This window comes from Sinohyriopsis cumingii, chromosome 1, assembly GCF_028554795.1.
Source record: "Sinohyriopsis cumingii isolate HCF-2022 chromosome 1, ASM2855479v2, whole genome shotgun sequence".
NCBI classification, from domain to species: Eukaryota; Metazoa; Mollusca; class Bivalvia; order Unionida; family Unionidae; genus Sinohyriopsis; species Sinohyriopsis cumingii.
The window spans coordinates 61,702,639-61,716,497 of record NC_142961.1 but is presented as its reverse complement, the minus strand read 5'-3'; the positions used below and the strand labels follow the sequence as shown (position 1 = coordinate 61,716,497).

The window sequence follows — 13,859 nt, the reverse complement described above, 5'->3', positions numbered from 1 at the left end:
AGACAACTTGGCAGTGGTGACTTACCTCCATAAATGGGGCCACAAAATTTCCTGACCTGTGTGTGCCGATTTGGCAATTTCTGTATTTGTGCTGCCAACTTCAGATCAAAGTTAATCGGTTGGGAGGGGTTATGGGCCTTTGCCTAGCCCACCATGGTCTTATTACTGAAAATAATAAAATAATACAGAAGATATGGGATAAAATTGCAAGATAATTCTGATAGCCCTTGTCCGATGGGAAAAGTCCTGGGTCCTGGGTCAATGATCTACTTGATCTAGTGATAGACCTTACCAGGAAGATTCAGACCAAAGTAAATCTCAACACAGTTGCAGGTGATCCATCTCTGTCTGGATTATATTGTCCTTTTTGCCCGGCTTTTGTCAGGAAAACATTGAAAAAGAAAGAATTTGTACATTTCATCAGGTAAAGAATCTGACAAGCAAGAAGACCTGCCACTCTTATGTTGTTTGAGGGAAAATGGTATTGTTCGAGTGACTGGTACAGAATCGGTAACATCATCCCTTTGAGTGCCTCATTCTCTCGACTGACCAACATTTATTGCTAGCTCTACAAGGAGTTAAAGTTAGCCTCAGCTGCTATCTAAAGTTGCTGCTCCATGATATCTGACTTATGCATCCTGGCAGAAGGAATATGGGTCATGATAATTATCTATCAGACCTACAGACCAATTTTGATTTGAATAGGCTAAAATCTCCCCATTTCCAAAATGGAATCTATCCTGGTTCTTAACATAGCTCAATTCAGATAAATTTGAGCCATTAGCCCAGACCTATAGCCATTAGCCCAGGCTGCTATAGATTTGGCTTTGTCATGCAGGTGAGCAAGTTATATCCCCTTTTAATCGACATGAACTATCTTCAGTTCAGATTGGATGGTTTGGTAATCCTCATGATACATCCAGACTTTGTAGCCAAGAATCTGTTAAAATCAGTGTGCAGTTGAGTGTCATCATAAACTCCCTCTCATGTATAAAGTAGTCATTAGCATTGGCCATACAAGATCTGGTCCATGCCCCTCAAGCACTGCTTGAAGTAAGGAGAGACAAGTCGTAGCAAATAACAGAGTCACCGCATGACAAATTCCACTCTGAAAGTAAAGTGCAAGTCTCGCGTTCAGTTTCATTTGTTTCAATCTGAGACATCATAGAAGCTGTTAGCGGCACACAGAGGTAACTTTCTTGAGTATTTATCTCAATGATTTAGTTTTGCGGAACAAAATCTCAGTCTGGCGGGTCCAGTGGTAGTTGCCTTGACAACCACCAGACCCCATTAAAACCAACACAGCCTCTTAGCTTCATGGATTTGGAAGTGAATTTTGGCAATAAGAAGATTTCATTAATCATTTTAGGTTGATATAATAGTTATGGGTCATGTGATCATAGGCTGAGTTGCTTCAAGTAGGAGAGCTAGTTATTGTTCACATAGGGAATCCAGTCTCCCCTAGAAGGATATCTGAGGTTAGGGAGCTCAGCATTCACTCCACCTATTACCTACTCTCATAATGTTAAATGTAATTGGGGAATATGTTGAGAGGAGAATGCATATTTGTTTAGTAAATTAAGCTTTCCCAATCATATTACTTAAAAATCCCTCCCACCAACCCTGCTTTGTTAGCATCCTTGTTGGTATGTCACTCAGCTTAAAACTAGGGACAGTGTGGTGGCAAGAGGAGGTAAAGGCAAGTTATTGTCCTTTTTTTCTATAACATCTAGACAGAAAAGACAAATTTCGTCCTTTAATATGGCTGGATTCGGGAGCTAGCAGGCTTATATTTCTGATGTCAGTGTGATTGGATTAGTATGCTCTGAAAAGCATAATTACTTGAAAATTTTGATTTTTATCTACGTAACTATTGCGTACTCATGGTAATGCATAGACCTGTATAAAACCACTGTTCTACATGTTCTACACTGTGTACCTAAATAGCAGTAAGAGTTACACTGATATACAGTTGGGTCTATTTATAATAATTGCAATGCCAGTAGCTGGTAAAGAAAAGTAACATTTCCATTGGTCAGAATGTTACCACGTGATCAAAATGAATTGTGTTTATTTCTGTATGAACTGTAAGGATTACTACTTTTCTAAGAATACCCACTTTTATTAATAGAGTCACGTGTACAGCATAAAATAAACACTGCCAGTGAAGGCAGACACGAAGTAAGCATGGAAGGAAAAGATCATTCTAACTATTTTTTAAAAAAATAATTGAATAAATTTGGTTTTCATTGGTTGAAGGACTGGTATTATGATGACCTTATTACAATAAAGCAGGACAATCCCAAGTGCTATGAATAGCTACATAACAGAAAACCCCAAACATGTATTACTACGCTCAGTTAAGATTTCTGTTTTTTAATGATGCAAACAAAATAACCTAACGAATAATTGAAATTTCAATTATAAGAGTTTAACGTTTTTTGTGAGTTTATGATGGTATAAACTGTCAGTTGCTGACTCACACAGCTTACATAACGCCCTTCAGGCATTATTTGTTGTGTGAGTTGGCAACTGGCAGTTTAAACCACAATAAACTCAGAGAAAATGTTAAACTCTTAAATGAATCTCTAGGGCCCTGTGAAATGTGTTGTTCCAAGCTGAATTTGTTTAAAAGTGGGAGTAAAAACAGATTTGGATCATAACTAGTACCAACTTTAAAATCTATATAAATGGTGTCCACTGTTGAGGTACATACATGCAGTGTTTATGTTTTACCATCAGAACAGCTTGGGTTAGCTACCATGTTGTGGCGTTGGGTAAGGTGCTTTACATGGCACTTAATAACCTACTTCTTTTCTTGCTATGCTGTAAACCAAACCAAAACCAGTTTTGGTTCCAAAGCAGTATAAATTACAATATTGAGTGTCTTTTAAAGTGAATGTGAGACTTTATGAACCAGTAAAGTTCATATTGAACACTGCAAAGTTGGGGTCATTTACTGGGTCATAAAACCTCATTTCCACAATGTTTATAATTGTTTAATAACATGATTTAGAGGAAGCCTTTGAAATTTGTTTTATTTCAGATTAATTAATATGTTATTTGAAGCTCTAGATGCCAAGAATTTATCATCATGATATCATATACAAGTCAGTGATGTCATGATATTGCTGTTTGTTGTTGTTGTTGTGGGGTTTAACGCCATTTTTCAGCACATGATAGGCTATACATGGCGGCCAGTATTAATGGTGGAGGAAGAACCCGGAAAACCCCGGAAAGAACCACCGACCCACGAGAAGCTACTGGCAAGCTTTCTCACATGCCCACATTGGCTGAATCTTAGACTCGAACGCTGCAGACAGAGGTGAGATGGCAGTGATCCGTAACGAAGAGCGCTTTTGACCACTCGGCCACTTGGGGGCCCCGGATATTGCTGTTTGATTTATCTTTATGATATCATATACAAGATAGTGATGTCATGATATTGCTGTTTGATTTATCATCATGATATGATATACAAGCCAGTGATGTCTTAATAGTGCTGTTTGATTTATCATCATGAGTCACTTGACATGACATCCAATGATAACATCTCTTATTTGAATGATATAATAATATGGAATATAGACAATGTCAACATTCATAATGAGCCATGGTTGTTCAGTGGTTAGCATGCCAGGCTTATAGCCAAAAGGATGCAGGTTCAAATCTTACCATAGGACCAGCTGGGTCAGCTACTGTCGTATCCTTGGGTACGGCACTTTACTCCTATTGCATGTACACTAAATAATCTACTTGACGTGTTGCTTTGACATAAAGCACAAAAGTCACCATTTTTATATTTTGCTTTTAGAGGTCCCCAATTTTTTAAATTCTGAGGAATGCCAGCATTTGATAGAGCTTGCTAAAAAAGTGGGACTGGAAAAGAGCGTCACCGAGCAATCAGGGGGAGAGAAAATCAAAACATTCCAGCTGATGGATCGAGATTTAGACAGCCGGCTTAACTTAAGTGAGGTATGGAATTCAGTGTTTAATTCATTATGGAATTCAGTTGGAAATTCAGTATGAAATCTTTTTTGACAGGTTCAGTTTGCAGTCTCATTATAACAGGAGAAAAGACACAGAATATGGCATTTATATTTAAAAGCCACTGAGTCGGTCCTGAACGCAATATTACAAAATAAGACCTGCCACTGTCATGGCTGGTTTTTGTGATGATGGAGAAAGATAGCAAAAAGACTTGCATCATTAGTAATAATACCTGATATATGCTCATTTGATTTCTGCCAGTTTTGCTGAATGAGGGCTTGGTATGCACATGGGATTTCTATGACCTTCCCCCCCCCCCCCCCCCCCCCCCCCCGATTTAAGATTTCCTGCAAGATTTTTAATCCTATGCGGGCAAAATTGCACAAAAAATAAGAATTGTGTGCATTTTTTTGCTGAGAATGCGCTGTTTTATTGTATTTTTTGGGCTGTAAAATTTTCGGTTGTCACTCTTGGCAAATATGTTGTACTTGTATAGTTGTAAATACTTTACATATTTCTGTGTGTCATGTGCTCTGTTCAGATTGGTTAATAGCAAAGGTCAGAAGAGCATGTTTGATACAGAGGCTGGCTTGGCAGGACAACATATTAAATGGCTAGATCAGTTGAAACTAGGACACTTTTTCATTATTTTAGCAGTAGCACTTCTGTTAACAGTCATGATGCAAAAGCTTCTGTCAATAAGCACAGTGACAGCGAACAAACACTTCCTCAGGCTAATCCCGTATTGGATGATGCTAGTGATGATGTGCTTAAAGATGGCAGTGATGAAACTAAGGGTCCAATTAATGCCAAGAGAAAAAGTACAAAATCGACCATGGCTGGAAATGAATGAAAAAAATTAGATGCTTTGCAGATGGTGTGTAAAAACTGGCCAAAAAATTCTTTCACACTTGGAAATGCTAATTTCAGGACATCAACCCTTGAGAGACATGTTGAATTACCAGCTCACAAACAGGCGATTCAGTTTTAGAAACTAAGTGAAAATCTTAAAACTACATGCATGGCAGCTATCAACAAGAAATCTGAATCAATTATTCATGCTATGTCAGTTGCCTATTACTTGGCGAAGGAGAATATTGCTTCTGTAACATATGGCTCACTGTTGGATTTTGTTGACGTTCTGGGTGTTGGTGTTGGCAACATGAGAGTAGGAGGAAATGCAACATATTTGTCAAGGGCTTCTGTAGAGGAATTTCAGGTTAGTTCTTTTATTTTATTTACATTTTTCTAATGAAATTTAGATAGAAAAATGGTTGTTGTTGTTGTTGTTGTTGTTGTAGGGTTTAACGCCATTTTTCAGCACAAGATAGGCTATACATGGCAGCCAGTATAATTGGTGGAGGAAGAACCCTGGAAAACCCCGGGAAGAACCACCGACCCGCGAAAAGCTACTGGCAGGCTTTATCACGTACCAACATTAGCCAAGGCTGAGACTCGAACTCACACAGACAGAGGTGAGATGGCGGTGATCCATAACGGTGAGTGCTTTAGACCACTCGGCCACTCGGGGCCCCTAGAAAAATGGTGTATACTAACAAGCAACCAAAACATGATCAGTTAGGTTCCGATCAGTGCATATTTTGAGGAATCCCTGTTACTAAAAATAGCACCTAGCATCGTGATCGGCCAGTGAAATTGCATTTGGTAGCTAGTTGTCATAACTTCCTGTTAACACTAAATGGTGGATAACGTTTTTCTTTTTTAATCTGAATTATTGGTACCTGTTTCATTTGTCATGAAATTCTTTCCTATCTAGACAGGTCACATTTCAGTATCACTGTAACGAGTTTTCGTGTGTTTCAAATGATGATCCATTCGCTGTTGTTTGAATAATTTCTTGAGCATGTAAGAAGTTGCTATTGACATCGTGATACAGTACAGTAGTCGAACAAATCCCACTGCTTGAAACTTATATAATGCTTTAGTAAATAAGTTATTATTATTATTTGCTCTGATGATCATTGCAGCAAATGACATTGACCCTGATCTGCTTATATCACAACTGTGCATATGTAGGGACCCATCAATGATGTATATAATACCAACATCCTTTGTTTTTAAAATCATCTTGTACAGACAGGCAAAATCACTTACTTCATTACTATAATTGAATGACTTTAATTAACAGGGAGAGAAAGAGACTGTAGTGCCATATTATTTTAGCATTTAAACACTTTGATGGGATTTCTTAAAACAACCGAATTATCACAAGGCAACAGACACTCCATGGTCTTAGATTAAGGTTCTTGCACAATTTGCATCTGATTTTGGTCATTTTACTTTGGGTTTATTTATTATATACTTGCTTTACATTTCTCAAATACTTTAATAATAATAAAATAATAATAATAATAATTGTAATAAAATACTTTTATACATTGATTTATTGAGCTTTATTTTTTCCAACAACAGTGATAGAATCTGAGTTAATGCAGAAAGTATGATGTAGTCCATTCATTAGCATCTTAATTGATGAGAGTGCAGACATTTCAAATACCAAGATGTTGGTCATTTATGCCAGAATCATTCAACCAACCATGTTTGTTTCTACAACTCATTTTCTTGGTAATGTGTCTGGAGAAGAAATCAAAAGAAGCTATCATTTCCCATTTGTGTTACCCAAAGCATGTTTTGACCGAGTGGTCTCTTGCTAAGACTATCATTAAAATAGAAATGTATCCTAGAGACAAAATGTGCAGACTCTGGCAGATTGTACATCAACATCATGCAGAGACATTTCCAAATCTTCAGTTAGCATCAGTGGCCATGGTTATGCCACACCAAACTGCTGACTGTGCAAGAGGATTCAGCAATCAAGATTGAACCAAAACTGCAGGAAGAAGTTATTTAGAAGAAAGGGTTCTCAACAGACTCGGGATGATTTCAATTGAAGGACCTCCTCTGAGAGACTTCAACCGTTGCAAGGCATCTGTAGAGTGGAGGTTGAGGAAGGACAGGAGGCTATTTAGGAAATAGTGATCATATTTGCAGAATAATGCAGTCACAATTACAGTCTGTCTGGATGCAGATGTATACATGTTCCAGTAAAAAGTTAACTGTTTTAGAACTGTATATATACATTCCCTAATTCATTTTGAGCTTTGGACTTTTCCTTAAAAATTATTGTTTGTCATCCATGAAGGGAAACTATGTGCTCTTCTGATCTTTCTTAGTACGGATTTGTAACCAGTCAGAATTGAGCATGTGACACGCAGGAAGTACATGACACTTTTTTAAGATTGGCCAGAGGAGTGACACTATTTACAGTCTGTGGTTTGATTCTTTAATGGTTAATGTGTAGATAGAATATTGTTGTCAGAAAACATAAGATTTTGATTTCAGTTTTAAGTGTTATACTATAATATACAGAAGACATGATATGCATTTAATGCACTTATTATACTTGCTAATTCACTTTTTGAATACATTGAGGTTTTTTTTTACACCATACTGGAAGGCCCCCCCCCCCCATATGGCAACGTTGGCCCCCCCCCCCCCCACCATTTCAGATTCAGTGAGGGCAAGTACCCACATTTATCAAATCCTAGATGCAACCCTACTTGGGCTTATATAAAATAAAGTCAAATGTTTCAGACTGTACTAAGCTGTACATGGATTCCATATTCTTCTGTCTTCTGCATTCACCTTCAACTTGATTTTTGTATGAGGCAGAAAAGCTTTTGAGTACAGAAGAAGTCAAATCAATCTAACAAAGAGATCTATTTCATTTTCCAGAATGTCAACAGATTAAACTGGTCATTTAACTGCTAAAACAATTACAGAAATATACTTAACCATTTTCACATCCAGCAGGAATCCATATCTTCTGTAAAACAAGTCATTTTTGTGCATTGAGCTTCAAACCAATTTTTGCTGAGCCCACATTACATGCGGTGGGAAGTGAGATGTAGCTGTTACTTTTCCGCTGGGAGTATCAACAGTTTGGTATGGTTTTTGGCTAAAACTATGATTGTGGGCATGAGTTGGAGGCCCTGACATCCTTGGTTTAACTTTGTAAGATAATACACAAATTTGAAATGGTTCAGTATATTTGTCAGTGTCAGGCTATATTTACTGTTTGATTTAACATTGTTGCAGCTAGGATCCCAGGTTTCCAAATTTGGGGGACATTTTAAAGGGACAAAGGAGAATAGTTGATGGCTCTTAGTGCACTAATAGTGCTAAACTGAGATAATTTTATTTGCTTTGACACTTTTGTGACTTGAGCTTTGTAGACTGCACTGTACTGTTATCTTTCCTTGGACGCTAACATTTCCTATTAAAAACTTATCAACTATTTGTGTAACTCATGAAAACAAAAATATATTTCAATATCAGGTTTACCTGAAATTAATTTCACTTTGGAATTTTCTAATCTGGATCAAGTACTCATTAAATGTTAGTGTTCACACTGTATCCACAATAATTCATTACAGTAATTTCCGTTATTTGTTAAATACTTTAATTTTCACATTAATAATTCATTGATTAAATAAAACATTTTTAGTTGCATGATCTAGTCCTTTTTGTCATGAATTCAGGCTTGAAATAAATCATGGCCATAGATGTGTTATTTAACTTTAAAAATGTGCTTCAAAAGTAGTTGTTGTACATTGCAACTTGGTAGACTACTACCAAAACCTTGAAAGTTTTGATTGACAAGTTTGTTGCTAAATAAATGGCCATCTTACAGATTTTAAAATGACATTTGGCAGTTGATAGCACCAACATAGACATAATAGTCATACTCTAAAGAAAAGTAGTAGGCGTATTTGTTACATTTTCCTGACAAAAATTCATGCCTAGGGTATGCACATGGGTGGAGATATGAGGGACAAAAGAGAAACAGTATTGCAGGAAAGCTATGTTCCTGTTCTCAAGGCATTTGCTTTCTCTTTTGTCGTTACAGATGATTGAGACACTTCAGAATGGCTTTGATATTTATCTAGAGGAGGAAGATTTAAAGGAAATGTAAGTTATTACCTATTTTATTTGCTAAATTTACATTATGTGAAAACAGGATACACTTTAAGTCAATTAACAACTTCTTTTTGTTTTATTTATAGTATTTTTTCTTAAAATCTATTTTAAAGCAATTTGGCAATTCACTATTTATAGACTTCTGCCTTGATAACAACCAAAACTGTGGTTCTTCAAACAAAAATGCTCCTTGGTTGATTTAACGATTTCTCTCACTCCATTAAAGTGGCAGTATCTGTATTCTTTGTTCTTATATCACATCCTGAAATCCTCACAAATCTCTTTAAATTCCATAAAAAGAGCAATTCACAAATTTTTGTTGATAAGCTTGCAAGCTGTATTAATATTAACAGATTACTACTTTATAAAGGGATAGAGACGGCCTGTTTAGTCATGCTGTTGTCTGTTTTTCACATGAACTAGCTGCATTCTAGGGTTCCTGAAATCCTTTTATTTGTTTCACATATCCAGCAGTTTGAGCAACATATGTTCTGAACAATCAGACATTGATCATTGGGTATTTTTTTAAAAAAAATCATTATATCAAAATTGTCTTTGATTATTTATCCATGAAAGTCTAATAGACATCTTAAAGAAGAAAACTTCAAAAGTCATTGTTTCCTTCTCAGACTGTCACTGACTAAGCTAAATTCAAACGTGACTAGGTCTGGTTTAAACAGTTTGTCAGATAATCAGCAGAGGTGTTGCAGACCAAGCTTCTTACAGGTTGGTTGCCTGAAGGCTATACTGCTTACAGTTAGCTGGTTAAATGGGAGTAGAGAAGGGCATCTTAATCCATTTAGCAAACAGTACTGTGGTAAATTTCACAGATCAGCTTCTCGGTAAAGTGGCTTGTTTTTGGAGAAAAAAAATTAAAAAATTGTTATGCTTATATATGCCTAAATAAGACAATAATAAGTATTAATTGTACAATAAGTATGTCTTAGTGTTATTGTTTGAGAAAGCACTACTCACTGTGTCAGTGGGAAAGCATGAAAACTGCACCGAAACAATGAGTGCTTGTAATAGAAAATGGCTGAGGTGTGACGACAGTCTCAGTGCTTTGTTCTGCCAAAAGCCTTTTTAAAAAAATCAACAACTTTGAATCACTGGAATCTACAGATTTAAGGAAATACGGATTAGTGGTCCATGGAGCATGCAGTGACTATGTAAAATAATTGCAAGTTGAAAATCCATCTCAGGACAGCAAACCTGTGACATTGTTACATTAAGCATCCTTAACTCTCTTCATACCATGAGTGACAGGGACATTATAGCAAATTCATTGGAATGTAACATGACATAATACAAATTCATATTTTTTGCTGTACTTTCTGTGTGACATATTTGAGATCTTTGGAAAAATAAACACCCTTAGCTGTTGTTTGCAGATAAGAGATTTACCGTACATTTTGGTGAAGCAACATGTTGATGGATCTTTAACATCACTGGAAGCTGAGTACCTTGGTGGTACACCCCGTTATTGTCCCCTCTGCATTGAGTTTTCTTAGATCCATGTCTTACAGACTTCACTTCAGTGGGGTATGACTGAAGTGTTCGTCACATGACAGAGACTGGCCATTTAATGTCATTGCATTTTATATGAATGAAAACATACTCAGGTTTCATTACTACTTGCTGATTATTCATGCAAATTTTGTAATATATTCCCACAAAATGAGATTTTTTTAATGCATTCCCAGTGTTTGAGCCCATCATATTTCCAGAAAATGTTAGATGCTATAGTTTGGCTATTTTTACATGACTACTTTGATCACTCATTAGGGTTAACCAAGAGAGAACAGTGATACTTTCATCAGTACCAATGATAGAAGGAGTGTGGGATTCATAAGTGCATTGTGCACAACACTTAAGATGACTTCCAACAGCCAAATTACTGACAAAGCTAGTTTCATTGAAAGGACACTACCAGAATGTGATATAGATGGAAACTAACAGATAACTCCCACATGGAGTGTGCAGATTTTTGTGCCAGAATTTAATCCAAATAAGGCAGCCATACAGACTGAGTGTTAACACTCTTGATAATCTTGTTGGTAATCACATGCCCACAGTTGGATTATGGCAGAGAAATGGAAATTGGGATCAGTTTAATAGTGCAGATTTTGGCATTGAGCAACACTGACCTGAAGAGCACATGAACATGGATGTCCTATTATTTTCACAGGTACAAAGAGCTCAGTATGGATCCTAATGGGGATAGTAAGTATGAATACTGATTTTAGTAAGAATAGTAATAATTATATTTATTTTAAGTGGGTAACTCAATAAACATCAGCTATTTACATTAGTCCCTCTATATTTAAAATAAAATTTTATCTACACATAGATTTAAAAAAGCTATTAGGTCTTTGCATTACTTGATATTGCTGTGTGGAATTGCCAGGTGACATTCCTATGAGGCATTATTACAATATAACATTGCCATGTGGCATTGCCAGGTGTCATTTCTATGAGGCATTACTATATAACATTGCCATGTGGCATTGCTGGGTAATATTTATATGAGGCATTACTGTATAACATTGCTATTTGACATTGCCAGGTGACATTCATATGAGGCATTGCTATATAACATTGCTATGTGGCATTGCCAGGTGACATTCCTATGAGGTATTACTATATAACATTGCTATGTGGCATTGCCAGGTGACATTCCTTTGTGATAATGCTGTGTAACATTACTTTGTCACATTGGTATATGGCATTACAATATGACATTGCTTGTTGTTATGTCACAGTATGGTTTACAGTGTTTATTGTCATAATGTTATGACACTAATGAATATGAATTTTATGAGACAAAATGTATTTTGGGTTGGGGGTGGGTTTACATGTTTTTAAACTTTTTTTTTTTTTACAAAAACCTTCTTAGCACAGTTCAGCTAAAATATACAGTGAAATTTGGTTTGCATGTTTGTATTTATGTCCATAATTGACTGAATTTTCATGCAGGGATAATAATTTTGGAACAGTTTTTATATTTTACAGGAGGTGGTTATTGTTTACTTTTTTTCTTGCTCTTCAGAGATTTACAAACACAAATCTAGTTGTGTTTTATGTTTTTGAATCCAAGATATTAACCTTCTTAAAAAATCAAGGACTTTCTATTTGACACTTTTTAAGAAAATATGATTTTATTCACTTTTTTCATATTTTTTTCTTTCCATCAAGTAATATTGCCACAGAATTATGTTCGGTGTCATGGTAAAGAGTGGGAGGCATATGCTTTTGCTTTTGAAAAGAATCCCTTCAGGTTTTCTGAAGTCATTGTGATATGTTATAAATACAGTGTAAAAAGAATACCTTCAAGTTTTCTAAAGTCATTGTGATATGTTATAAATACAGTGTAAAAAGAATCCCTTCAAGTTTTCAAAAGTCATTGTGATATGGTATAAACACAGTAACATGTGATGCTATTTACCTATAAAGTTTGTGATACATGATAAATACAGGTTGATGACATGTATGGATAAATACAGGTTGATGACATGTATGGATAAATACAGGTTGATGACCTGTATGGATAAATACAGGTTGATAACGTGTATGGACAAATACAGGCTGATGACATGTATGGATAAATACAGGTTGATGACATGTATGGATAAATACAGGTTGATGACATGTATGGATAAATACAGGTTGATGACATGTATGGATAAATACAGGTTGATGACATGTTTGGATCAATACAGGTTGATGACATGCATGGATAAATACGGGTTGATGACATGTATGGATGAATACAGGTTGATGACATGTATGGATAAAAACAGGGTGATGACATGTATGGATAAATACAGGTTGATGACATGTATGGATAAATATGAGTTGATGACATGCATGGATAAATACGGGTTGATGACATATATGGATTCTTTTACCTGGATTTTAATTTGGTGAGTCATGTGGATATTCAAACAGATAATTTAAAAGTTCTGAATTTTTGGCCAAGATTCAAATTAAAATGTTTAGCTTACCATTTATTTAATTTTTTCACTTGTTTTTTAAATGATCATGGGTGATAGATTATTTCTGGCAATTGTGTCAAGCCAGGTACAAAAACATGACAGCAGAATGAGCTGTTAATTATCCCATGTTATTTTATTTATATACCCAAATAGTGATAGGGCTTGGAATGAGGACAGTGTTTATTTAACAGAATAAGTTTTAAAGGATTAAGAGAAACATATTTGCCCAGTGGCATTAGTGCATAACATATTGACAGGTTCAAAAGCATCATGGCCAAATAAAAGCATATCAGGACCGAGATGGTCAATAGCCCTAGGGAGAACACTGACACCCATTGGCTAAATTACCAACCCATTTGTGACCTTACCATGGCTCAGTATATTTTCATCCTCTTCTTGTGTGCATATTTTATGATGCATTTGTTACATTTTATCCTAAACATTTTGTCTGTTAAGGACTGGCATTGGGGGGGGGGGATCAAATCAATTATAGCTTACTCATGTGCAGATGATGATGCATGTAAAAATAAAACAAAATTTGCATAAAGTTAAAAAATGTGGTGTACCAATATAAAATACATACTTTTTCGTTAAAATTTTTAGTGGATGTACATGGTTTTGGTTTGTAGTGTCATATAAGATTTATATAGCTGTGTCCCCATTTTAAGGGATTAAATGTGAGAGTTGGGCTGATGTATCACTGTGATAGTATATCATCCCACCATCATCATCCTCCACGAAAAGACATACCTTACTGCCCCAAAAGATTTAAGTATTATGCATACATAATGCTTATTCAGCAAGCTTTAATATAAATTATAAGAGCTTGAGTTATTGTGTTACTTTCACTCATTTCTCTATGGATCTGTAAAT

General features: G+C 35.8%; 1 protein-coding gene across 1 annotated transcript in view; it reads left to right on the top strand.

Annotated features, from left to right (window-relative positions):
* LOC149806965 (transmembrane prolyl 4-hydroxylase-like) overlaps window positions 1-13,859 on the top strand; it is an 82,763-nt gene that overhangs the window by 49,964 nt on the left and 18,940 nt on the right. Inside the window, exons 3-5 of the mRNA XM_089960167.1 lie at window positions 3,815-3,975; window positions 8,921-8,982; window positions 11,180-11,214. Of these exons, the coding sequence (XP_089816293.1) occupies window positions 3,815-3,975; window positions 8,921-8,982; window positions 11,180-11,214 (258 nt within the window). The remainder of the gene's footprint in view (window positions 1-3,814; window positions 3,976-8,920; window positions 8,983-11,179; window positions 11,215-13,859) is intronic.